At 43.5% G+C, this 26,232-nt stretch overlaps 1 protein-coding gene across 3 annotated transcripts; it reads right to left on the bottom strand.

Moving 5' to 3' along the window:
* Positions 1 to 5,547: 5,547 nt before the first annotated feature.
* ECI2 (enoyl-CoA delta isomerase 2) lies at positions 5,548 to 26,071 on the bottom strand. 3 transcript variants are annotated; one of them, XM_059076635.2, is made up of 10 exons: positions 25,910 to 26,071; positions 23,109 to 23,271; positions 20,425 to 20,523; positions 20,007 to 20,195; positions 17,597 to 17,666; positions 13,925 to 14,027; positions 13,060 to 13,180; positions 8,721 to 8,810; positions 6,997 to 7,140; positions 5,548 to 6,346 (listed from the first exon to the last, which is right to left on the bottom strand). In XM_059076635.2, exons 1-10 carry the CDS (start codon positions 25,963 to 25,965, stop codon positions 6,191 to 6,193), a joined length of 1,191 nt encoding a protein of 396 aa, XP_058932618.1. In that variant the 5' UTR covers positions 25,966 to 26,071; the 3' UTR covers positions 5,548 to 6,190. The 3 variants fall into 3 exon arrangements, with proteins under 3 accessions (XP_058932618.1, XP_066862925.1, XP_066862926.1); XM_067006824.1 differs by having other exon boundaries at positions 23,109 to 23,728; positions 25,910 to 26,059; XM_067006825.1 differs by having other exon boundaries at positions 23,109 to 24,119; positions 25,910 to 25,997.
* Between the last annotated feature and the right edge of the window lie 161 nt (positions 26,072 to 26,232).

The raw sequence follows: 26,232 nt of genomic DNA, 5'->3' as shown, positions 1-26,232 counted from the left end.
GCTCACTGATATTTCTGGAATGAAGAAATGGCAGACCTGAATAGCAATTAAGTGGCACAAATGGTCTTTCTCAAATTAATGACATCTTACTCTTGCTATGCAAAGATGGAAAGGAACACTGAATTGTATTAACGACTGTTCTATTACTAGGTGAGAATTCTGAATTCTCTGGCTTAGAAAGGATCTTAGAAAGACATCAATTTCCCAAAGAGATTAATCTGACCCCCAACCCAAGCAGTATGGCCCTGTGGAGAAGAAAAGTCAACACCAGTGCAAATCAGGGGTGGAAGAAATGCCATTTGTGGAATAAAAACACAAAGGAGCCTCCAATGTCAACCATAGTGGTCAGGTAGGTGCCTAATTTTTGTCCGAGGCAGGCATATTTAGAGATGTATAGGATGACCACAAACTCTCTTTATGCCTTAAAAGCTAAAAAACGACTTGACGTTGTCTTTGGCATATACGGTGAGCGTGAAAACAAGCGTTGCTCTGTATAAAAGCACATGAGCCCCGTTTTCACACCTCCCAGTGTCTGCAGGAGCCCTCATTGGGAGAAAACTCATGGAGACTGGAGCAGGTGCGTGGGTTCCCCATGGGCCTTCACATTCCAGGTCAGTGAGCAGAGACCTGGCAGGGCTGGAGAGGGATTCTTAGGGACCCAAACACCGAGCTCTAGGGCTTTAATGCTGCCTGTGCTGGGAAGCACCAGCCCACCCCAAGCATGACCAGGGACCTAGGATAATATAAGTGGTAGAACTTGGGCTTCACATCTAGTCTACAAGATTTCTTCTTTTAAACGTAAGCATGTACAGCTATAAATTTTCTGCTTAGCACTGATTTTATTTTATCCCACAAGTTTCGGTATGTTGTTTTTATTTCATTTGTTTCATTATATATTCTAATTTCCCCTTTGACTCATTGGTTGTTTAAAGGTGTGTTGTTTAATTGCCGTGTATTTGTGGATTTTCCAGTTTTCCTTCTGCTGTTGATTTCTAGTTTAAGTCCATTGTAGTTAGAAAAAGATATATGATTTTACTCTTTTAAAATTTATTAACACTTGTTCTGTGGCCAAACGTATGATCTTTCCTGGTTAACGTTCCATGTGCACTTGAGAAAAATGTGTATTCTGTTGTAGTTGGGTGGAGTGTTCTGTACACATCGGTTAGGTCCAAAGGATCTATGGTGTTGTCCAAGTTCTCTATTTTCTTATTGATCTTCTGTCTGGTTTTCTATCCACTATTGAATGTGGGGTATTGAAGTCTCCTACTATTATTGTAGGCTGTTTCTCCCTTCAATTCTGCCAGTTTCCTTTTATATATTGGAGGTCTAATATTAGTGTGTAAATGTTTATAATTGTTATATCTTCTTGCTGTCTTGACCCTTTTATCATGATATTTTGTCCATATCTTATAACAGCTTTTGAGCCTATTTTGTCTAAAATAAGAGCCATCCTCCTCTCTTTTGGTTACTATTTGTATGGAATATCTTTTTTTCATCCTCTCACTTTTAACTTATGCATGTCGCTAGATCTAAAGTGAGACTCTTATAGGCAGCGTATATTTGAACCTTGATTTTTTAAAATCCTTTCTGTCAATCTGTGTTTTTTGATTGGAGAGTTTAATACATTTAAAGTAATTATCAATAGGGAAGCACTTACTTTTGCCATCTTGTTTCCCGTATGTCTTATATCATTTTTTTGTCCCTCATTTCCTCCATTACTACTTTCCTTTGAGTTGAGTTGATATTTTTGTGTTGACACATTTTGATTCCCTCCTCATTTCTTTTTGGGTATTTTCTATGGATATTTTCTTTGTGGTTACCATGCAGGTTACAGATAACATCCTAAAATCATGATGATCTGTCTTAAATTTTTACCAACTTAACTGTATACAAAAACTGATTTACAGCTCTGCCTCTCCATTTGTTATTGATGTCACAGATTACATCTTTATAGATTATATACCCATTAACATAGATTTATAATTATATCTTAAGCATTTGTCTTTTAAATCCTGTAGAAAATAAAAAGTGAGGTTACAAAGCAAAATTAAAATAATAGTTTTATATTTGTGTGCATGTATTTACCTTTGCTGGAGAACTTTATATTTTCATGTGGCTCTGACTTACTATCTAGCATCCTTTCGTTTCAACTTGGACTTCCTTTATCATTTCTTGGAGGGCACATCTAGTGGTAATGAACTCCCCCAGATTTTGTATAGGAATGTCTTAAATTTCTCCATTTTTGAAGAACACTATTTGTCAGATGTAGAGTTAGCAGTTGACAATTCTTTTTGTCCTTTCAGCACTTTCAATATATCATTCCATTGCCTTCTGGCTGCTGAGAAATCTGCTCATAATCTTATTGGGGATCCCTTGTATATGATGAGTTGCTTTTCTCCTGCTTTCAAGATTCATGCTGTCTTTGTCTTTGACAGGTTTGATTATAATGTGTCTCAGTGTAGGTCTCTTTGTGTTTATCCTACTTATAGTTCATTGAGCTTTTTGCATTGTATATCATGTCTTTCCTCAAATTGTGTTAAGTTTTTACCCATTATTTCTTCAAATATATTGCTCTGTCCCACTGTCTCTCCTCCTCCTCCTCCTGGAATTCCCGTTGTGTGCATATTGGTCACTTGATGGTGTCCCGTAAGTCCCTTAGTCTCTGCTCACTTTTGTTCTTTCTTCTTTTTGCTCCTCAAACTCAATAATTTCAAATGTTTTTAAGTTTGCTGGTTCTTTCTTCTTCCTGTTTGAGTCTGCTGGTGAACCCCTCTAGTGAATTTTTCAATTCAGTTATTGTAATTTTCATCTTCAGAATTAATTTAAAAAAAAAATAACTTCCATTTCTTTGTTAATATTATTTTGTTCACACAGTGTTTTCCTGATTTCCTTTGGTTCTTTGCCCATGTTTTCCTTTAGCTCTTTTGAACATATTTGACAGTTGTTTTAAAGTCTTTGTCTAGTAAGTCTCAGCCTGTGGTTCTTCATGGACTATTTGTGGAGATTTTGTTCCTTTGAATGGGTCACATTTCCCTGTTTCTTTGATGCCTTATGACCTTTTCTTGAAAACTGTGCATTTGAAAGAACAGCCACCTCTCCCAGTGCTTTTGCACACCGCTGTGCAAGACCTTGAAATGGTGGGCCCATGAGTCCTGAGATCAGCCCAGGCCTTTTCAGGTTTAACTGGGCATGACTCCTGTCTGGGCCTGTGTGTAAGTTTAATTTTTGGTTTTGTTTTTTTTAATCCCGCCCCCCCTACCTCCACTGCTTTTAAATGTCTTCCCATAGAGTCTCATTCCAGCTTCTTCTCAGGCTCTTAAATGCTCTATTGTCTTCCTCTGCTTGTAATCTCTTTCTCTACATCCATGGGTGTGCAATTAGCTTGTACTTTTCACGTGTTTCACTGCCTTCTGTGGCTTCTAGCCCAGTACCCAAACTATGCCAGTGTATCCATCTGAACTTTGAGTCAGGCAACACAGCAACCAATCCCTCAGGCAACCCAGACAGGCCAGAATGTTGGAAACAAGTTCTAGTCTGTTCCTTCCATCCCAAGAGAAGGAGGTGGGAATTAGGCTAATTCCTTCCAACCACATCATGCAGTGGAGTAGGTGGGACAAGAGTGAGTAAAAATGTCACAAAATCTCCTATCATTTTTAATGTAATTTTTTTCTTGATTGGACATTCACTTGTTTGTTGTAGATGTCTGACTGGTTTCTGTAGTTGATTATTTGATGTTTCTGTTGGGCAATGAGGACCTGAAACTTCCAACATCTTGCTGATGTCACTCTGCTTATTTATTTTTCCTAGTATTGTTTTTCTCCCTGTACTTCACATTGCTTAGTTTCTATTGATTTATCTTCTAGGTTCTTTGACTCCTTTGTCATCTACATTCTGCTAGAGTCCCTCCAGAGATTTTTTTTTTTTTTTGCCACATCATGCAGCTTGTGGGATTTTAGTCCCCCAACCAGGAATTGAACCCGGGCCACTGCAGTGGAAGTGCTGAGTCCTAACCACTGGGATACCATGGAATTCCCTAGAGAATTATTTTTAAATTTCAGATTTTCAGTTCTAAATATTTTATTTGGTTCTTTTTTTTGCAGTTTGTTCCTCTGATGAGAATTCATGTCGTTTTAATCATTTCAAGTGTGTTTTTCTTTACCTTGTGGAGCAGTTATGAGATCTGCTTTAAAGTCTTTGTGGGACAATTCCAACATCTAGGTCATCTCGGGATTGACATGTGTTGTTTTTGTCACCTTCGTGTTCACATTTTCACGGTCTTTTGTATGTCAATAATTTTGGATAGTATCATGGACACTGTGAATATTATGTTGCACGGACCCTGGGTTTTGTTGAATTATCCGGAGAATGTTGAGGGTTTTGTTTTACCAAGTAACCAACCTGCTTAGGTTGAGATTACAAGCTGTCTTGACCTTGTGTTAGTGGCACTTAAAATCCCAGTTTACTTCCCAAAGCCTTTACCATGTTGGTTTGAGCCTGTCCCACTTGTGAACCTAAGCTGTGTAGGTTCATACCTAGAATTAGGGGAGCATCTCACTCCTTCTCCGCTCTGGGATTCTCCTCTCCAGCCCCAGGGAATCCTTTTCCTGGTTAGAGAGATGTTCTTCTTGGCCTCAAATTTTGTTTTGCCAGTCACACCACGGCAACCACTGCACTGCTGCACAGTCGGGCCTGCCTTTGGGGCATATGTCCCGTGCTCAGGACAGAGATCCCAGCAATTGTTTCCTAACGTCCCGCAATCTCAGAAACTCATGGGCAGATGCTTCTCCATATTTTGATGCCTTACCACAATCCATCTGCTTCTGTTTAATTTCAGCATCCTCAAACCGTTGTCTTTCACCTTTTGTCCAGAGACGTTAGTTGAAGTCAGTGGGAGGAATGGGCGGCAGTTGGCTCATGGGGACACAGCGGGGCTGGGACTCTCTGACCCTTACTGGGACTCCGACTCTGGAAAAGCTACTTACATCTCCATGCCTTGGACTCCTTACTTGTAAATGGGTAGCAGCAACAGTTTACCTCATTTTTAATTTTTTTTTTTTTTGCGGTACGCGGGCCTCTCACTGTTGTGGCCTCTCCCGTTGCAGAGCACAGGCTCCGCGGCATGTGGGATCCTCCCGGACCGGGGCACGAACCCGTGTCCCCTGCATCGGCAGGTGGACTCTCAACCACCGTGCCACCAGGGAAGCCCTGGCATTGTTTTCTGAGGACAAAATGTGCTTATGGGCATTAAGCATTAGAAACAAATAGTAAGTGCTCAGTAAACATGAATGGGTTATTACTATTAATATATTTCCTGTAAGACTGAACACTTTGGATTAGGATTACTGGAATAAAAAAATTAAGAATTAAGAAGTTAGAGGTTCGGTGGGTTGGCTATCTGGATGCTGATGCTTGAAGGAGGTTAAAAAGGAAGGAGGACATTTAGAAGAGCAAAATATTCCATGCCAATCCTATAGCCACTGGAATTAAACTCTTGTCAAGTGATACGTACGGCAGCCATCGAAACAGAAAGTCACAAGGATAGTTAAGGCAGCTTTCAGGTGTGCTTTTTATAAAGTACCACATTAAATGAGAATGAAGACTATACGATAAATGAGGAAATAATCACTGATACAGAACATCACTTTCCAATGAAACAATCTAATCCCTTCATCCCTTTTAATCAAATTATAGGGGGGGGGGATGAAACTAAGATTCTAATTTATCCTGTAGTAATATTGCTCCTGTTTGCTCCCCTGCCAGATGGCTGAAAAGGAACATGCGACCCACTGAAGATCTTGACTCGGTCATCCAGAGACTGTCGGTGTTTGGGCCGATCAAGTCAGTGAGCCTGTGTGGACGGCAAAGTGCAGTAGTGGTTTTCGAACACGTGGTCTCAGCCTGCAATGCTGTGAATGCCTTTCAGAGCAGGATGCCGGGCACAATGTTTCAGTGTGCCTGGCAACAGCAATTCATGAACGTAAGACTCCCCACTACCAAAAACCTACGTAAATTCTCAAAGCTGGTTTCACAGCATTTGTTTTTCATCAGGGCTCTAGTGAAGTATAATTATCATAACTGATATTTTAGCACTGAAAAAAGGCACACCGAGGTTTACTTAGTTCAAGAATTGGAAAGCACAAATAGTAGCACATCCCTTCCTTGGAAACCTTTAGCTTTGATGCGATGGTCATCACAGCTTTGCTTTTTTGGACAGGAAGTTCACGATGGCATTCATGCACTCATCTGACAGCCACCTCTCCTGCAGGATACTGCTTTCTTCAGCATTAATCGCGTGTAACTTTTCTTTCTCCCTATTTCTGATGACCTGTTTTGAAATTCTCATGGCCTGAAAAAACAAAACCAACAGTAAGGTTAAGAGGCATTCTAAGAGGAGTGAGATTATTCTAGAATTCTGATGCTTGTTTGTCTGTCATTCATTTGATCCTGTGACACCTTAAGATATATGTGTAGATAAGACACTGTTCCTCAAATGTTCGTGTGTGCACACATCCTCCCAGCAGGTGTGGGGCAGGGCTTGTGATCACACATTTCTAAGAAGCTGTAGATAGAAACCAAAGCTTCTGGTTCCAGGACCACATTTTGAGCAGTGAGAACATGAGAAAATCAGTCACCAGCTATCACATATAAAAACAAAAGTGCTGCGTGGTCAGAATCTCCTCAAAGTTAACCTGTCTGGCTGTTCACCTAGATTCAAGGATGAAAGTGCTGGCAAAGGTTGCCTATTCCAACCTCCTCAAAGTGGTGCCCAGAAAGAACTGCCCCTCTGTCTCCACAGCACAGAAATGGAATGCCTATTTGATAAGTTTTGTAAAAATCAGTATTTCTAACATCATTATGCTTACTTTTAATCTCAGATTTAGATGTGCTCAGAACCAGCTGTCTTGTTTTTTAAATTGCTTATTCTCTTAAGGCAAATAGATGATTTCCATGGTTCTTAAAAGCAAAACAAAAGAAACAAAAAAAACGGATACTAACATTTGGGGGGAGCTTTGAATATGCTTTCAGCCTGACCCAAACTTCTTTCTGAAAAGTGCTGTCGGGAAAAACTTCAGTAACAAGTCCTTGGGTACATGCTTCCCGGGCTGTTAACTTCTTCCCAAAAACGAGCATCTCTGTTGCCTGAAATGAAAAGCAGGATTGAGACGTTAGCGCAATGAAACAATGCTCAGCTAACTTCAGAATGAACTGCTTTCAGTAGACATAGGGACATCTCCTTCTGGTCTTTGAGGTCGCCAGTATTTCTCATTAAGGGAGAAACGGATGGCGCCACAGGCAATGGTTTTCCAACTTTGTGCTGAGACCATTAGGCTTTCTAGACCGTTTGCAGAGGTTGCTGCTTCTGTGTGTGTCTATGATGCGGGGCAAGAACTGGAAGCCTGGGGCAGGAAGGCTGTGAGGCAGATGTTGATTCTATGACACATGGTGGCAATGAGTTCCTGTTTTATACACTATAAACAATTACAAAACAAAAAGAAAAATCACGGTCATAGGAAATGCCAACCAACATTTAGGAACACCAACTGTCAAAATCCCTTTCCCTGGGGATTTCCCTGGTGGTCCAGTGGGTAACACTGCACGCTCCCAGCGCAGGGGGTCTGGGTTTAATCCCTGGCTGGGGAACTAGATCCCGCACGCCTCAATTAAGAGTCTGCATGCTGCAACTAAAGATCCCACGCGCTGCAACTGAGACGCGGTGCAGCCAAAATAAACAAAATAAATAAATAAACGAATAAATAAATATTTTAAAAATTCCCTTCCCTGGAAACTCACACAGTGGTCTGGCTCTGACAGTTTTCTTTACCTGCCCAGGTACTCCAATGAGCTCCACTTAACTGAAGGAAAGTGAAGGAGACTGATGTTCAGTTTCTAACAATACTGGGGGCACAAGTGGATATCCTTTCCTATGTTTGCAATTTCTCTTCCAGAAAAGGAAAAGACTGTTTCAGGGTCAAATGTTCTAAGCCTTAGGATTGGGTCTGCCCACATTTTCAAAGTTCAAAGCTGTGTAAGAATTCAGGGCACGTGACTGAAGAAAGAGATTTCAAAAGGGAATTCCTTGGTAGCCTAATGGTTAGGATTTCAGGCTCTCACACTGCCGTGGCCGGGGTTCAATCCCCAATAGGGGAACTGAGATCCTGCAAGCCGCATGGCATGTCCAGAAACAAAAGAAAAGAGAGAGATCTTTAAAAATATACATTTTTTTCAATGAAAACCTAATAGCAACAAACAGAGGCTCAATTTCCACTCCCCCTGTCAGATCCCGAAGGATGTCTGCTAAGCCTCTCCTTACCCCCGGCTCGCGGTCTTGTCATGATCCCCCTGGGGTCCTACCCACCAAGGGTGGGCACCTAGGTTTCCATAACTGCAGGGACAGACCTGAGCGGCCACTGGGCCCCTTGGAGCCTTACTGCCCCGTGGGACAGTCTGGAGAAAAGGCCGTGGAGGCCGGGAGCCACGCTGGGAACACCAGGCACGAAGCTGACAGTCACCCCCAGTTCAGGGGTAGAGCGTCTAAACTTCCCTGCAGACCAGACGCTTCCCACAGCCCGGTTCCTCTATGTTTAAAACTCTTGGAGTTGGGGAGCAAACAATTCGCTTCCGTCTGCTGTCTCTATTACAGAGGGAAAGAACAGAGAGTGTGGGGTTACTTTTGGAATGGAGACGACATTACATTTCGTTTTAAGGTTCCCCAAAATTACCTTGCTTGGGCCCATTATCTTTGGAAAAGTGTAAGAGGAGCATCCTTCTGGACTCTGGCCCAGGTGACTGAATGGAGTGTGAAATGTTGCCTTTTTGAAGAGAGAAAAAAAAAAGAGAGAAGAAAATCATCTTTTCACATGTGATTTCAAAAAAAAAAATCACTATTTGTTTCTATCCTCCTTACAATGCTTAATTGAAGAACTTTAAAAAAAATTATAGTTATTGTATTATTATACAGGCAGACCTCCTTTTATTGTGCTTCGCAAATACTGCATTTCTATTTTTTTTTTTTTTTTTTTTTACAAATGGAAGGTTTGGGGCAACCCTAAGTCGAGCAAGTCTGCTGGTGCCATTTTCCCAACAGCGTTATTTTTAATTAAAGCTGTTTTAAAATGTCTGATTGTTTTCTTAGACACAATGCTATTGCATGCTTAACAGACTACAGTATAATATAAACATAACATTTATATGTACTCGGAAACCAAAGAAGTCCCGTGACTCACTTTATTGTGATATTTGCTTTACCGCGGTGGCCTGGAACCAAACCCACAATATCCCTGAGGTCTGCCTGTATGCACACAAAATCCACTCTTAACGTATGCCGTTTGATGAGTTTTAAACAAATGTATACAGTTATGTAGCCACTACCATGATCAAGATATAGAATATTTCTATCACGCCCCCACGCCAAAGTTTCCTCACGCCCCTTCTGCAGTCAGTCTCTCTCTCACTCTCAAGCAACCACTGATCTGTTTTGTTCCTACACTTTCGCCTTTTCTAGAATGTATATAAATGGAATCACACATTCCGTAGCCTCTTCTCCTTTTGTGGGCTTCTGTCCTTAGCAGAAGGCTCTTGAGTCACCACGCTGTTACTGCACGTATTAGGGTTTGTTCCTTCTTATTTCTGCGCAGTATTCCATTGTATGGATGTGTCATAACTCGTCTATCCATTCACCAGTTGGAGCCATTGTGGCATTTCCGGTATTCTGGATATTATGAATAAGGTTATGATGAAGGTTTATTTTCAACTCTCTTGGGTAAATGCCCAGGCACGCAATTGCTGGGCTGTGTGGTTCACGTGTGGTGTAACTTTCTGAGATGTTGCCAGACTATTTTCCGAGGTGCAGCAGGGAGTTCCAACCACTCCGCGTTCTCCCTAAACCTGTCGTTATCCTTAGTCTTTTCAATTTTACCCGCTCTAGTAGGTGTGTCGTGGTGTCTCGGTGTGGTTTTAACTTGCTCCCTAACGACTAATGATGTTGACCGTCTTTTCGTGTGTTTATCAGCCATTTGCATTCCTTCTTTGGTGCAGTAGCTTGCAATACTTTGCCCACTATTTTTAAGTTGGATTGGTTGTCTTTTTAAAAAAATTAATTAATTAATTAATTTTTGGCTGCATTGGGTCTTCGTTGCTGAGCGCGGGCTTTCCCTGGTTGCGGCGAGCGGGGGCTACTCTTCATTGCGGTGCGCGGGCTTCTCATTGCGGTGGCTTCTCTTGTTGCAGAGCACGGGCTCTAGGTGTGCGGGCTTCAGTAGTTGTGGCTCACGGGCTCTAGAGCGCGGGCTCAGTAGTCGTGGCGCACGGGCTCAGTTGCTCCGCGGCATGTGGGATCTTCCCGGACCAGGGCTCGAACCCGTGTCCCCTGCATCGGCAGGCGGATTCTTAACCACTGGGCCACCAGGGAAGTCCCTACAAGTCCTTTTCTTAATGGTGTCTTTCTCATGTGTTTTTAAGAGCCATTTATACTTTCTTTTCTGTGGGCTATTTATTCCTCCCTGTCGTGTATTTTTATATTAATTTCTTGATCCATCACTTTATAGACACATTTAAAAAAATATATTAGACAGGTTAGCCTCTATTATGTGCGTTGAAAGATTACTTTCTCAATCTGCCATTTGTCTTGATTTTGCCCCAGAGGTTTTTTGATTGGTTTTAAATACCAGAAACTACTTTAATATTGGTTATTTAGACTACAGAGTCATTTGTAGTTTTTTTCTAGATGTCAGAAATAGTTTTGTGTGTTTCTTGATGAATGAAAAGGAAATTAACTTATAATCAACAATTCCGTAAACAGCATATTTAGACTTCATTTCCCATAATCAGGTATGGCGGGGTTTTTTAAATGAATATTGCTAGAAGAAGTAAACATATAATGTGCAAAGCATACAAATCAAAATAATAAAAGTATAAAGTAAACAGTTATTAATGTCACCTATCTTCTCTTTTCCCCCCTAAAAGAAAGCGGATTGGAGAAAATGTGCCGAGAAGTCACAGCCTAAGGAACATAACCAGAAAACTGAAAGAAGAAGCCAACCTTGGTAAGAGCCACAAACAGGTGCGTGGAAAGCTGATAATAAGCAGCATTTAATTTACTTATAAACGTTAATATAAGCAAACACTGAGCTAATTTTCAGAAATGGAGCAGTAGATGTAGTTAAGGGTTAGATGCTGGCGTCAGGCTGCCTGGTGACCCTGGAGCTTCTTAACTTCTCTGCGCCACGGTTTTCTCATCTGTAAAATGGGATGAGAGCACCTGCCCCGCAGGGCAGTTAACGTGGGCATTTACTGAGCACATATAATGTGCATCAGCGGGGTGCCTCCTAGATACTGAGCACTCAAAGATCTATTAGTGTTATGATGTCTGCCTTTTTATTAACTCAAACAGGAAATGTACTGTTTGCTGACAGAGAAGCTAATACGCAGAGGCACTACTTATTGCCCATAATAAAGAATAGTTTGGTTATATGGGTTAAATGTTAACCCACATTTAATACGGTATCTATTCATGAAGCCAGGAATGAGAAACCCTGTAAAATGAATTCCTCTCCACAGCTTCTTTCTTCTGTGTCTTTCCCTGATTTTAAATTGAACCTTGGTTTAATTCGTTGGGTGAACTCTTAGCAGTGGTCACTATCTGTCAAATATTTTACTTTGGGCCCAATCTTTTAGCATATATAATATATACGTATTGCCCTCTGATTTCAATTTTAATTCAAATTGTATCGTAAGATGGGAGTCCTAGAAATCTTTAAAAAGGTGATGTCCATGACAATCATTTGGAATCCAGTGGGAGAACCAGGACAAGCTTCAAATATGATGAGATCTGGCCTCCAGGTACTGAAGAATGAGACCCCCAAGTTCAGGTCAGGAACTCCTGATCCCACCCTGCTCAAAGCAGGTCAATTAATCGGTCACTTAACACACAGAATGTGACCGAAGACTGTTAATTTCTGCCTTTGAGCAGAAACTTCCACCTACCTACAAAGGTTAGGTAGCCTAGCGTCTAGACTTCCATTTGCTATTTCTATGGGAAAATTATTAGTAAAAATTAGATCTGACACTATGCCCAATCTCATTGAAAAGAATCCAGTAAAAGATGAGCCAAAGAGTTAAGGACCCTAATATACGGTCCTATTAGTGGCGAAAATACCTCTAAACAAAACCAGGAATCTCTTCAGTGGTAAAAACCAAATGTTCCCTGCAAGGCTGTATGTACATTAGCAAATTTTACTGCCACAAAAGCAAAAGTCACTCTAAGAATCTGATATAACCCTAAGAGGTGGTTATTAGTTCTACAGTGAAAGTTCTAAGATAAACGTTCATCACATTTTTGTTTATAAGGACAAAAACTGGAAATATTCTAGGGTTCCAGTGTCAGGGACTGGTTAAATTAGGTAAGTTAAATAACCCAAATGTTAGCACTGCTTATCTGAGTGGTGAGATAAGGAGTGACTTTTAAATTAACTCTTTTGTTTGTACTTTTCCACATTTTCCAAAATTTTATTTTCTACTATGACATATATTATGACTGTAGTAGGAAGAAAAATTAAAATCTATATAATTCAATGGTGAACATGACTTCTCTGAGCTTTGCTTTTCTTATCTGCAAAGGAGGGAGTGAAAGTAGAATATCGCCTGAAAGTTCGTCCTTATGCTAGATTTATAAATTCCAGGATTCATTTACTTGGAAAAAATGATCAAATAACTCACTTGCATAACCTCCAAAGCAGCTGTTTTTTGCCCCCTGCTAACAAGCTTTGAAGGTTCCTGACTATTTTAGTGTAAAAATGAACAAGTGTTGTGTAATAGGATTAGAGCGCAGAGCCAAAAGAGCTGGGGCGATGTTCACAACAATATTCGTGTTTAGGAAAATTCAAGTTAATAGTAAAGGAAAAACAAAACACGTCACATTAGACTAATTCTTTGGGAAAAATTTAAATTTGGTCCATTCTACCACAAACCATGTGTAATCTGTTTACTACTAGCAACAATAAAGAATTCAGAGGATCTCCGTTTTACTTGAATGACTTCACACATTTCTGGGTGCTGACTTACCCTGTCGGTCGCATACACGATATCAAATAGCCCGAGAATGGTGACGGAGATTCCCACAGCTGGTCCGTTTACCACTGCAACCAGAGGCTTCGGAAAATCTATGAAACAGTCGACAAAATCCCTACAGACGTGGAAATATAAAAGCACGTTTAAATACGCCAAAGTAGCATCACTGAAGTATGCAGGCGAGACAGGGTGAGTCTGGAACATGTGTTCCCGGCCGGGCTGGTGAGTTTCCCATCGCCCAGCAGTGCCTCTCTGTCCTGCAACCTCCCCGGCCTCTCGCACCAGGTTCCTCCCATCTGAACGGCACTTGAGGGAAACTCGCAGAGTCCCACGGGTCTGCCTTGGTTCAAATCTTGTGTTCTGGGCATCCGGTCAGGGACGTAAGCCAGCTGTAGACACAGAGGCTAGGGTGGCCGCCGGCACGTGCTGCGGTATCACAGCTCAGTGGGCACCAGACGCAGCGGGGACTAAGGAGGCGGAAGGAGACGCCTTCACGCCCTGTGTTTTCCGAGACCACTTCAAGTCTCCTATGAGCAGCGATCGTGGCAGTCACATCTTCCTCTGGCCAGAGGAGAAGTTGCTAAATTCCCCTGCCTCGATATGGGAGAAGTTAATTTGTAGCGGCAGTTGACTTGTAGGCTTTCCAATCAAATGTGGTGTAGGGAGGCCAGGAGAACGGGTAACAGAAGTTACAGTGATGGAGCAAATGCCCCCTCCTGATAGGAATTTGGAGAAGTATACTTTGCCTAAAGTCACAGCCGATGAGACGGAACCTAAGAAGCATTTATTTTACATTTGCGCAGCTGAAGACCACATTGCCAAGGATAAGCCCCCCGGGATGAGACAGACGTGCTCTCACCTCAGTAGAACGGCCCCGCTCCTGGCTTTCTCCTCCACTGCACCGGGGGGGCCATCCGTGAAGTTGGTCAGGTCGTTCCCACTACAATAATAGTCCCCACTGCCTGTAAACAAAATCCATGGATCCACCACTCACTCACTCTGCGGTGGTCACTGGGCACCTGGTATGTGCCAGGCTCTGTACCAAGCTCTGGAAATACACTGGCGGACCAGCTGGGGTCCTGCCCTAATTGACAGACTAGGGAGTCAGCTGGACCTTGATGTAAAGACGCATGAATAACTGCAGGCAATGCAACTATGACGATGCAAAGGGACACGAGGACAGGAGAGCCGGCAATGGGGCTCTGCTCTCACCTGGGGGTTCAGCGAGGGACTTTGCTAAGGTGGGAATGACTGGACTGAGATCTGAAGGACACGGGCAGGGGTAGATGGAAAGAGGGTGGGGGGAATATTCTCCAGCGGTGACGGCATGTGCAAAGGCTCTGGGGAGCGGGGGGGACCCGGCATGGGATGGGCTGAGAGAAACAGATGCCTTTAATTTTCTTTTTTCAGTCCAGACAGATAAATTAGAAAACAGAATTTAGGAAATCTATATAACATGAATTAGAGACGCAAGTCTAATCGATATAATTGTAACTCTACACCTTAAAAATCAAGAATGAACTTTTAATTTTTTTAAATTTCTTTTTTATTTAAAACATTTTTTCATTACTATTATTTTTTTTGGCTGCACCCTGTGGCGTGCGGGATCTTAGTTTCCCGACCAGGGATCGAACCGGTGCCCCTGCACTGGGGACACTGAATCTTAGCCACTGGACCACCAGGGAAGTCCCTGAACTTACTTTTTAAGTGTTCCTGAATGGTATAAAATATTGGCCATTTTTTTGATTCTTAATCTTCAAGGCAGACATTTCAATATATAGCTAATGGACACGAAATTTTAATAGATTCTAAAAAAAGTAAAGTTAGTAAAACCAAACATTTCTGATTATAATAAAATAAACTAGGAATTGATAACAGAAATGGAAAACCAAAAAAAAATCTCTTCTGGAAATTAAAGGACCTATTATTACAATGTTCAGATCAAAAAGGAACTAGAAAACGAAAGTGAAGGATATATAGAAAATCATTATAGGAAAGCACTATTTATCAAAACCTAATCTTTCAGTTTTCTCACCTGTAAAATACGAGTAATAATAGGGCCTAACCTCACAGGGTTATTGCAAGAAAGCTTAGAAAAGTTAAGAATCAAAACGCCATCAGATGAATTAAAATGCTTAGACCAGTGCTCAGCAAACTGGAAGTATGATATAAACGTTAGCCGTTATTACCATTATTATGAAACCCAGCAACTTCACTTCTAAGAATATAGCCTTTGGATATTTTTGCACATTCGCTGCAACACATATGTCCAAGGATACCCTTGCAGCGTGATTTTAATAGCAAAAGACTAAGTACAGTCTACCCGTTCATCAATAGAGGAATGACGAAATAAATTATGGAATCCCGAAACTTTCATACTTTGTAGTCCTGCAGAGAAAAACTTAGATGTATATGTGCTGACAGAGAACAATTTTTCGGGATATGCTGTTAGGAGAAGGTGGGTATAGTATGTGTGTACTATATGCTTCCTTTTCTGTTTACAAGAGGCGGGGTACACACACGTACACACATAGGCAGTTTCTGGAAGGCTCAAGAAAAGCTGAGTTTTTCTAGGAAGCAGGACTGGGGTTCCAAGGAGAGTGAGATTTAGTTTTGTTATATGCCATTTCATAGTCTTTGGATTTTTTTAAAAACCATGTGCCTGTATTATACTTTTAGTTAAAACAATTTTTATGTATATGTATAGCTGATTGACTTCGTTATAAAGCAGAAACTAACACACCATTGTAAAGCAATTATACTCCAATAAAGATGTTTAAAAAATTGTTTTTTAATTAAAAAACCAGAAAACGTTCTTCTCCTGTATCAAGCCAATGCCACCTCTAGACTGTTTTTGTTGTCTCCATTCTCCTACGTGTATTTGTGAAATACAAGGACCAAGTTCAACTCTTCCCTTTCCTTCACCCCCTCTCATCAGCTGTTAGATATCTCTTTCTCCCCATCTCTCTTTTTTACTGAAAGCTCTCTGATATCTCTATATAGTATTATATATTTTACAAGTTTTAATGAAAATTAAAAGAAAATAAAATCACTCTGGGAATTCCTTGGTGGTCCAGTGGTTAGGACTCCACACTTTCACTGCCAAAGCTGCAGGTTCAATCCCTGGTTGGGGAACTAAGATCCCGCAAATTGCATGGCGTGGCCAGAAAAGAAAATAAATCAAATCAAATCCAATCAGTCCTGCTTCCACTGCGTCAACACACGGTAGCAGCTCCCGTCTCCCCAGGACCTGCTGTGAGCCCTGCCCTGCACTGTCTCGTGCCGCCACCTCGACCATTCTGCGGGGTTAGGAAGACGCCGTCTTCTCCGTTCAGGAAGCAGAGGTCGCCCACAGGCAGTTAGGAGTGAAGCCAGGATTTAAACTCCAGTCGATCTGAGTCCCGACGCCCGGCTTTTGCGCCACTACACGCGGTGCCCCTTCCAAGCTCAAGGACTCCTGTCCTCCGAGCTCTCGTCAGCCCCCGGGCCCAGAAGCATCCCTCGTACTTTCCACGTATCGTCACAGTGCTGATGTAACTGCTAAGGCTTCTTATTATATCTGACACATTTGTTATACTGTTGGTCTTTAGAGTTGTAATTTTTAATACTTGTACAGTATATAGTCTACTGGGTGTTCTAGTATGTGCTTTTTTATTACTCTGTCATGCAGCATAGTTACAATGTTTTAACATTTTCGCGATTATAAGTAATGCTGCAAAGATTATCTTTCTTGCATAAGACCTTTCCTTTTTCTTGGATAATTTCCCTAAAATCAATTCCCATAAGTGGGATTCCTGTATCAAAGTATACGAACATTTTACATATTGTCAAATGCCCTTTCCTTAGCTACTTACACTTTTTATAGCCATTTACGCTGCTGTCAGCAAGGGATCAGAGGCATTTATTCTACCATAACCTTGTCAAAACTGGGAATAACATGAAATGTTGCTAATTCAGATAAGTATAAAGTGGTATCTCATCATTTTGATTTCTGTTTGTGCTTATTAATCCGGTTGCATTTTCCTTGTTGCTTTAATGCCTGGACTTTCTCATATGAATTATCTGCTCAGTTTACTCATCCGTTTATCTAATAGGTTTTAGTACTTTTCTTACCGATTTGTAACTGCTTTTCACATGATAAAGATATCAATCCTGTGTCTACCATATTTTTTTTTTTTTTTTTTTTTTTTTTTTTTTTTTTCGGTACGCGGGCCTCTCACTGTTGTGGCCTCTCCCGTTGCGGAGCACAGGCTCCGGACGCGCAGGCTCAGCGGCCATGGCTCACGGGCTTAGTTGCTCCGCGGCACGTGGGATCTTCCCGGACCAGGGCACGAACCCGTGTCTCCTGCATCGGCAGGCGGATTCTCAACCACTGCGCCACCAGGGAAGTCCTACCATATTTTTTATGTATTTAAGAATTAGAGTATCTTAGCACCAGGAAAGATATTAGAGCTTATTTACTCAATTTCCTACCTAGATGAAAATCCACCCAAATAGAAATTTAACCAAGAAACCTAAGAACATGTCTCACCTGTTAAGACGGTTATGGCTGAACCATCCTCGCTTGCAGCCTTAAGGGCAAGCATGATGTCGTGGTACATCTGTGTGAAAGGGGAAGAGGAGGACAAGGAAGAAACTCTGAAAACGATAACCATCACCCCGGTGCCTCACTAAACATCAGTCTGCAGCCCCACCCTCTGCAAGATGCCCAACACTTATGCTGGCCGCATTTATAGAACCAAAAAGGCAGCCCGAAAGACTGAAGGACTTTCCTTCCTTTCATGATTACGTGGTGTGTATTCTGTGCCAAGTGCTATGTAGAAGATGCCGGGGAATGTATCCACGTTTTTCCCCCAAGCTGAGCAAGTAAGACACAGTCCTTGAGCTTCTGGAATTAATAGATGGGGATGGCTCTAAAATGGGTGGAAAGTGCAAAGCAGCAGAAAGCTCAGAGGAGCTGCCGGTACTTTTCTAGGCTGGGCAGGATGGGGCGGGGAGCAGAGAAAGATTTCCAGGAAGCAGTTTTTCATCTGGGATGTCAAGAGAGAGCACGAGTGTGGCAGGAAGTCTGGGAGTGCTATGGAGGGTGAAAGGCTGGACTCCGTCAAGGACGGTGGGCCCAATATTTCAAATCAGCAACGTCTCTGAAACTCTTGGACGTGTAGCTATCATAGCTTTCAAGGCATTTAAAACAGGAGCAGTTTCTACCTTAGATGAGGGAGAGAATGGTGAAGAGGGCTGACATTTACAGATACACATCCTTTACTGAAAAAATAAACGCATGGACTTTACGCAATGTATGAATGGAGGTGGAATCATTTCTGCCGAGGGGGGGATGAGGAAGCAGTTCCATTAGAACTACGATGATGCGGCCCAAGAGGGCGTCTGGGGAGAGGCCGGCTTAAGAGGTGGCGAGAGCATGGCTTCAACTCAGACCTTCCCGCTTATGAGTCATGTGAGTTGGAGCAAATAAGTACTTAACCTAATTATTTTATTGTTAGGTGGCAATGATGGTAGGCTCCTCGTGGGAATTAAACCTCTGTGTGGGAAGTATTGACACACACGCCACTCTGTAAAGAGCGGTTATTACTATTACTACCATGAATATATAAAAATGAGTCAGGAGAAGAGGAAAAGTTTTGAGACTCGAATGCTTTGTTAACTGCACGGTGGATATGCAGTTAATTATTCCTTATTCCTTAGATAAGGAATCCTTACTGAAGACTATTTTAAGGTAGTGTGCTTTTTCTACTACAATAGAGGTGATACAGCCAATGAAAAGGGGTTACAGCCCTTTTGAATTTTACTCCCAGTTCAGCACCAAGTATCCAATTAATTCTCTACTTTTTTTGTCAAGGGGAAAGGGCTGAAGTGGCTCTTTTTTCCTTAAACTTCGGTTTATTTTTTTTTTAATGAGATATAACTGACATATGTTTGTTTCGGGTATATAACATAATGATTTAATATTTGTATACATTGTAAAATGACTGCAATAAGCCAACGTCCATCACCACACATTGTTACAACGTTTTTTCTTTGTGGTAAGAAATTTTAAGATTTATTGTCTTAGCAACTTTCAGACATGGAAAACAGTAGTATAGTCAGTGTGCTGTACAGTACATCCCTGTGACATATTCATTTTATACCTGGAAGTTTGTACATTTTGACCCCCTTCACCGCACACCTCTAAACAACCACCAGTCTGCCGTCCTCCGTATTTACAAGTGAGGTCATACGGCCTTTGCCTTCTCTAAGCTATTTCGCTGAGCACAATGCCCTCAAGGGCCGTCCACGTTGTCACAAATGGCAAGATTTCACTATTTTTCATGGCTGAACAGTATTCCACTGCGTATACGTACCAGGTTTTCTTTGTCCATCATCCATCGATGGACGCTTAGGTTGTGCAAGTGGTTATTTTTATTATTGTTCTAGTTCAGTGACCGATTCAAAGACTAACCGTGCCCTTGTGAAGCAGCTCATTTCAAGCAGAGCTGGGTTATGATCTATTTAAGTTCTTCTCTCCTTTTTTCCTCTACTTGTACAAAATAAAGCTCCATGCAAGTAGATTAGTACCCACTCTCAAGTCTAAGTGACATGAAGGTACGTCCAGGGAGCGTCTACGCCAACCTGAGAGAAGCCCTCTGCATCTTCTCTTACAGTGACATGTGTTTCATTTATATTCACATCATTTATCTGTGTTTCCATCACCAGAAAAGTCGCAGTGCCTTCTGGGCATGTAGAACCTACCTGAAGCTCACAAATTCTAAATAACGAATGTCCCGCTCTGCTGTATGAAGTAGCCACAATTATTAATCTTCCGTACAAATCAAACAAGAGCTCTCACAGCAACAGGAAGGATGCTGACACACTACAGTGTCTGAGTGAAACAGACAGAGGAAGACAAGAAAAGCGGGGCGGACTCAGAGGGCAGGTCGTGTTACCTGAGTGGTGAGGGCGTTTTTTTTGTCGGGCCGGTTCAGCGTGATGGCTGTGATGCCATCTTGGGAGGTCACCACCAGGGCGTCACCTCCTGGTCGCTTCCTGTCTGCTGCAGGTGGCACCTGGCTGGGGGACTCAGATGAAGCACTCAAACTGGACACCAAGTCCACGTAGTTCTGTCTGGCGGTTTCCTGAAGAGAGATGACAATTTCAGGCCATCGGCCACGAACAGGCATTTTGAGAAACTTCCCGTGCTAATAAGTGCCCCTGGCAATGAAGAAAGAATAGAGATTCTGGTTCGGTGGGTAGAGGGATCTCAGGATCTAGAAGGCTCATCTGTAATGGCTTAATAATGAGAAGCAACCCCTTCCTTTAGGAGCGCAGCAAATGGAATAAAGGCAGAATGAGAAGTAAATGTACCTTGGGCAGACTGCCAAGAGCACTCCAAGCGTCCCACTTGGCCTTATTGATAAAGTCAAGCACACCGGGTTTGGGCACATTACAAGGTCCTTCAGTGGCCTGTGAAAAGGAGAGGGGCAATTATTGGTCAAACGCCCATGCAAACTGGAGCCTTAAATAGTTAAGATCCATAAGATGCACGCTAGTGGGAATGCACCTTCCCCTCCCAAGGTACATAAATTGATTTGAATTTCCTTCTCCCTTTGGTGCTGTTGCTAAAAATGCACAAGCAAGAGAAAAAAGACTGGAGGGACAAAATATGTGATTGGCTACCAGTTCCTAAAATAAGTTATAACTGCCCGTGCATGAAAATAATGCAAGATTAGGGTTTGGGGAAAGTATTGAATACTTTTTAAAAAATCGTCATGGTGGGCTTCCCTGGTGGCGCAGTGGTTGAGAGTCCACCTGCCGATGCGGGGGACACGGGTTCGTGCCCCGGTCCGGGAGGATCCCACATGCCGCGGAGCGGCTCGGCCTGTGAGCCATGGCCGCTGAGCCTGAGCGTCCGGAGCCTGCGCTCCGCAGCGGGAGAGGCCACAACAGTGAGAGGCCCACATACCACAAAAAGAAAAAAAAAAAAAAGAAAGAAAAAAAAAATCGTCATCGTTCATTAGTTTTACAGCAATGGTCACATTCCTCATACATGATCAAGATCTTCAATCAAACAATCTTCAAAGGTAACTCGCCCACAGACATTTAGAACACACAGTGTATTCTGAAAGCCCATTCAAAAGAAACACCCTCCCCAACCCAGTTCCGTGTTAGATATCTGATAACTGAGCAACACAGCCGCAAGGGGGCAGGGGTGGGGTCATCAGAGCCGCTCGCTGGCCCTTAGGACACATACCTGAAGGCCACGCGAGCAGAAAGCAAAAAGCAACTAAAGTTTACTTGTTGGAGGGTAGGCGCACTGAGTGTTTTGAGATGAAAAAAATACGCACTCAGTTATTTTCAGAGATGGCTATTTAAAACTCCATTTAATAACCATGTTTTTCAATTTCGTAATATAACTAGCTAAAAGAGGAAAGAAGAAAGGGGCTTTGCAAAACAAAAGCAGCAAAGGAGGTTAAGACTCTCCAAAGAAAAAGAGATAAGACTCACCTTGCAAGAGTTATAGCCATCTGAGAAATTAGAGGCAACGCAGGCCGTAAGACTGCCCCCCTCCACTTCTGACACCAAGTGCAAGGTTGGGGGGCTCCCGAAACCACCCTCAGGTTCAATCACCTGCTAGGATGACTCGCAGACTGCACTGAAAGCTGTTGTACTCTTGGTTACCGGTTATTAGGGGGAAAGGATACGGATTGAGCCCAGCAAGGGAGGATGCAGAGGGTGGAAGCTGGGGAAGGTGTGTGTGTGACACCCCAGCCCGCCGCCAACCGGCCACTGTGGAGTCCGGACAGCGTACTCTTCCAGTCCCAGACTGACGCATGACAACACACAGAGTACTGCCCACGAGGGACGCTCACTCCAGCCTCAGAGCTCAGAGTTTTCACTGGGGCTCCACCACCCCGGCGCGATTAAAGGGTAACCGCAGCCCCTGCTCTAAACACCACTGTTAGACTCTCCAGGCAAACAAAGACACTTCTAACACTCCTGGCATTTCAAGGGCTTAGAAATTACCTCCCAGAAGCCAAGGGCAAAGGTCAGACCTCTGTGGGGGCAAAGTTAAATTCTTTACTATACACACCAGTAGGAAAGTAAGAGAGGCGCTCACGTGCGTCACAGGAAGAGAAAAATAGGAAACACACAGGAACCCAGAGGGGCTGACTTCCCAGGACATTTTTCAGACGTGGTGACTTAAAAACTCGAGCTTTAAAATTTTGTAATAAAAAATTTCAAACATATACAGAAGGAGAATACTGTAATGATCTCCCAGTATTTGTCACCCAAATCCAGTAACTCTCATTTTTCCACACTTGCTTCATCCGTCATTTTCTTTCCTTTTTTTTTTTTTTTTTTTTTTTTTTTGCGGTACGCGGGCCTCTCACTGTCGTGGCCTCTCCCGTTGCGGAGCACAGGCTTCGGACGCGCAGGCTCGGCGGCCACGGCTCACGGGCCCAGCCGCTCCGCGGCACGTGGGATCTTCCCGGACCGGGGCACGAACCCGCGTCCCCTGCATCGGCAGGCGGACTCTCAACCCCTGCGCCACCAGGGAAGCCCTCTTTCCTTTTTTGCTTCATTATTTTAGAGAATGCCAAACACCATACTATTTTACCCCAAGGTACTTAGTATGCATTCCTTAAAAAAAAAAAAAAAAAAAAAATCAACATTTTCTTATACAACCATGATGCCATTAAGAATAATTCCTACGTATCACCTAATACTCAGTTCCTAATCAAATTTCCCCAATTGTCTCAAGACCACTTTTTCAGCTGATTTATTTTAATTAGTGGCCAAATAAGATCTACACATTTGATTGTTATATCTTTTAAGTCTCTTTTACTCTGGAGCGATCCTGAGTTACTTTTTGCCTTAATAATATTTTGACGTCTAATATAATAAACTCTCACGGATACGCTCTTGGTAGGAAAGGCAGCAACGCAAACCCTAAAAGCATTAAGGCTGCATTTTAGTACAACGCACAGCATGTCTGTCTGAGCACCTATCTGCTCAAAACGTCTTTATATCGCACCTTAGGCATTTACCTGTTTATACAGTGCATAGAGGTTTAGCTTCACTTCATTTCCTGGATCCTTCTTCAAGAGTTTCACCTGATTCATGGCGTTTTCAAAGTCCTGCTGGCTGGCTCTCATTGCTGGCCCACACAAATGCAGCTGAAGTGCTGGGAAACGCGTGACCTGCAGAGGACTGCAAACAGGCAGGCTGACTGCTAATCGTTCCCAGCCCTTACACGCCAAAATGCTACGTTTCTCCAGAATTATTCTCCCTATACTTCCCCAGCCACCTGGCTGTGAATGGTTAGTGGTTTCCAAAACTGTCCGAGATAAGAAATCAGTACAGAAGCTAACGGCAGTAATGCAGCCTTCAAATTAAACAGAGAAGAAGCAGCCGGAAGCCCAGGAGCCGTGGAGCTTCGCCACAGGCAGGAAGCCAGCAGAGGCCTGTGAGGTGCAGGGAGGCAGGAGTGCTGCGCGGGGTGTGAAGACTGCAGAGCCCCTTGCGCACAGCTGAAGTGAAAGCAGAGACCCCAAAAAGTTGTCTTCAGAAGTGAAGTGGTTTTGATATAAGAATGATGCGAGCTGTGTCCGGGTGACATCTCATCTTTCTGGTCGGTAACCGCTCGGAGCTCAGCGTCTGAGGGGTCCTGCAGGAGACGTACTGATAAGAGCAGATGATGCGGAGGGGACATCCGGACTATAAATTCCCAGAGTGTGTGAAGACCATCCAAGAGTTTCCGTCTGGGCAAAGCTCCCCTCTGCTGATCCAAATAGCTCTCCAAGACCTTGGGGCACTAGCTCCTGCCATGGCGAAGGGGACTCTCTTATCAGCAGTGGTGAAAGCCATGTAGCGGCCACCGAAGAATCAGCCTGCCTGGCCACACCAGCAAACTGCCCCAGCATCGAGGGACTTTTATTTTGGGGCTGGCAGCTGGCCATCAGCTCTTGGATGGCAAAGTCAAAACTTTACTGGCTTATGAAGAGGCATTATCCTGTATGCTACTGGCTTGTGAAATTATTATTATTCTCACAGTAAACCTGTGTTAAATAAAGCAGTGGCAAAGACAACCTCAGTCTCTGAGTTTAATAGGCCTGCCCCACCCCCAAACAAAATAAAGATACTACGACCAAGGGGGTAAAGTACAAAGAATTCAGTCATTTGGGTCCCAAGGTCCAGAAACAGCCTCTGCAGTTGAAACTGAGTCCCTCTAAAACCGAGTTTCCTTACCGAGTTTGGGAGTCATCTCTCTCTGTCCAAAACTTTATTCCCTTTCTTGTCCCCTCTGACCTCAATCCTGGGCTAACTGAGCACTAATCAACCAGAGTCAGATGACTAAAATTGCTGCTGTCAATAACATCGTTTTTGTGCTAAAACTGCTATTATAGACACATCACTGTTAACGTGCAGACGCAGGTCGTTTCTCCAGGGCAAGATGAGCTCACAGAGCCCCCAGCCATGGACCACCTGGCCAGAGTTATAAACCAGAGACATCCAATGATTAATAAATGTCACAAGAGTATAATTAACTTCAGCTTCTTTCTTCCCCTCAAAAAAAAAAAAAAAGCCTGTAACATAAAGATCACTTTGTAGTGGACCTGGGGCTTGTCCTATCCCATCCCTTGCTTGGAGCCCTGCAATAAATCCTGACTTTGCTGCAAACTCCTGCTGTCAGAATTTGGTTTTCTGCCCCTCAGGCACATAAGCCCTTTGCTCAGTCACACAGCCACTGATCAATAAAGTATAAACTTTTATCAGGTTAGTTCCTTACTCTCTGCTCAGCAAACATGTGTGTCCCAGCACACACACAGGTGAAAGGAGGGGAAAACGAAGATGTAAGAAATGTTCAGAGGAGAGATGAGCAGTTGCTGGCATTCCAAATAGAGAGCACTTCTTTCTTAGGGAGGTGGAGGACCTACCTGGGGGAAATCTACCTGCCTTGGATGCTAGGCTGTGAAGCCTGCTGAGCAGACATACTCAACCCTCACCCAGAGATGTCTAATGAGCCAGGTGCAGAGCAAGTGCTACCAGGTAAGTAACTTTTTAAGCACACACAGTAAGCAGAGGGGAGGGGAAAGCATCAATGCACAGCAGTGAGGTCACAAACAAACAATGGATGTTCACAATAATGAACCTGAAAAATAAAGTTAATGACATCAAAGATGATTAAAATAACAGTTACAAATAAAGCCCAAACCTAACAAATGGATCACCTCCTCTGCAATAATGTAACTTTCAAAGAGTACGTTCAAACCTTGAATTAGCCTCATTCAGTAAAATTAGCCTTCTATGAGTTTTACATTAAATAATTGAATCCGTTTTTTTTTTTTTTTCCAAAAAGGGAAAAACTCTCCATCTTACATGAATTTGGCACCTGGCAAGTTACAAGCAGAAAATGAAACGAAAACTTAAAATGTACATAAAGGGCGAAATGTGCAAGTTCTCACTAAATATGGTGCAAACTTATTTATTTTAAAGTAGAGTTTTTTAAAAATTACAAAACACGACCGCTTAGTATATAAAATCGGGGAAATCGTAACTCCACCCCTCGGAGGCAACCGGCACGTTCCAGGGTTTTCCCCTTGCCGGTGCACAGCCCGCTTCTGGTTTCCACGTGGCCCGGCGGGATCGGGGACGCGCGCGGGGAGACCCGGCTCGGTCGTCCTGACCCTCGGGCCCAGAGGAGAGCGAGTGGGAGAGGGACACCTGACGTCACGCTCTGCTGGAAGCCCGCAAACCCTGCTGCTACCGAGACGCGATGACAGACAGCGCGGTCCCCGCAAGCATGGCGGCGTCCGAGGGCGACCTTGGGCCCGGGCTCGGCACTTACCTGCTGAGAACACTCGAGCACCACCGCCGCGCCAGCCTTCCGGCCACTCCGGCCATGGCTGCCCCGGGGCGTGGGCGGGACTGCGGGCGGGGGGGTTGGGTTGGGGACAGACTCCCGGACGAGGCCGGGACACCATAGGTCTGAGCGGGGCGGGGGAGGGGCGGGGCCTGAACGCGATAGGTTGGAGCGGGTCCAGGGGCGGGGCCGGAGCCCGGGGAAGGCGGGCCGGGGCGGGGCCCGCGCGGGGGGAGGGGCCGGGGGTGATAGGTTGGGGCGCCTCAGCAGCCGGGGCGGAGCCGGGGCGGGGCCGGGGGCGGGGCGCG

Source organism: Kogia breviceps, chromosome 10 (genome assembly GCF_026419965.1).
Source record: "Kogia breviceps isolate mKogBre1 chromosome 10, mKogBre1 haplotype 1, whole genome shotgun sequence".
Classification (NCBI taxonomy): domain Eukaryota; kingdom Metazoa; phylum Chordata; class Mammalia; order Artiodactyla; family Physeteridae; genus Kogia; species Kogia breviceps.
The sequence above is the reverse complement of the archived record's forward strand: the minus strand, read 5'-3'. Positions and strand labels throughout refer to the sequence as shown.

Excerpts from the sequence above, each read along its gene's own strand:
- ECI2 (XM_059076635.2), bottom strand. The coding sequence starts at position 25,965 with ATGGCCGGAGTGGCCGGAAGGCTGGCGCGGCGGTGGTGCTCGAGTGTT. Across the intron at positions 23,272-25,909 it reads TGCTCGAGTGTTCTCAGCAG|TCCTCTGCAGGTCACGCGTT; the intron begins GTAAGTGCCGAG and ends GCCTGTTTGCAG. Across the intron at positions 13,181-13,924 it reads AGCGGGGCCGTTCTACTGAG|GGATTTTGTCGACTGTTTCA; the intron begins GTGAGAGCACGT and ends CCACGTCTGTAG.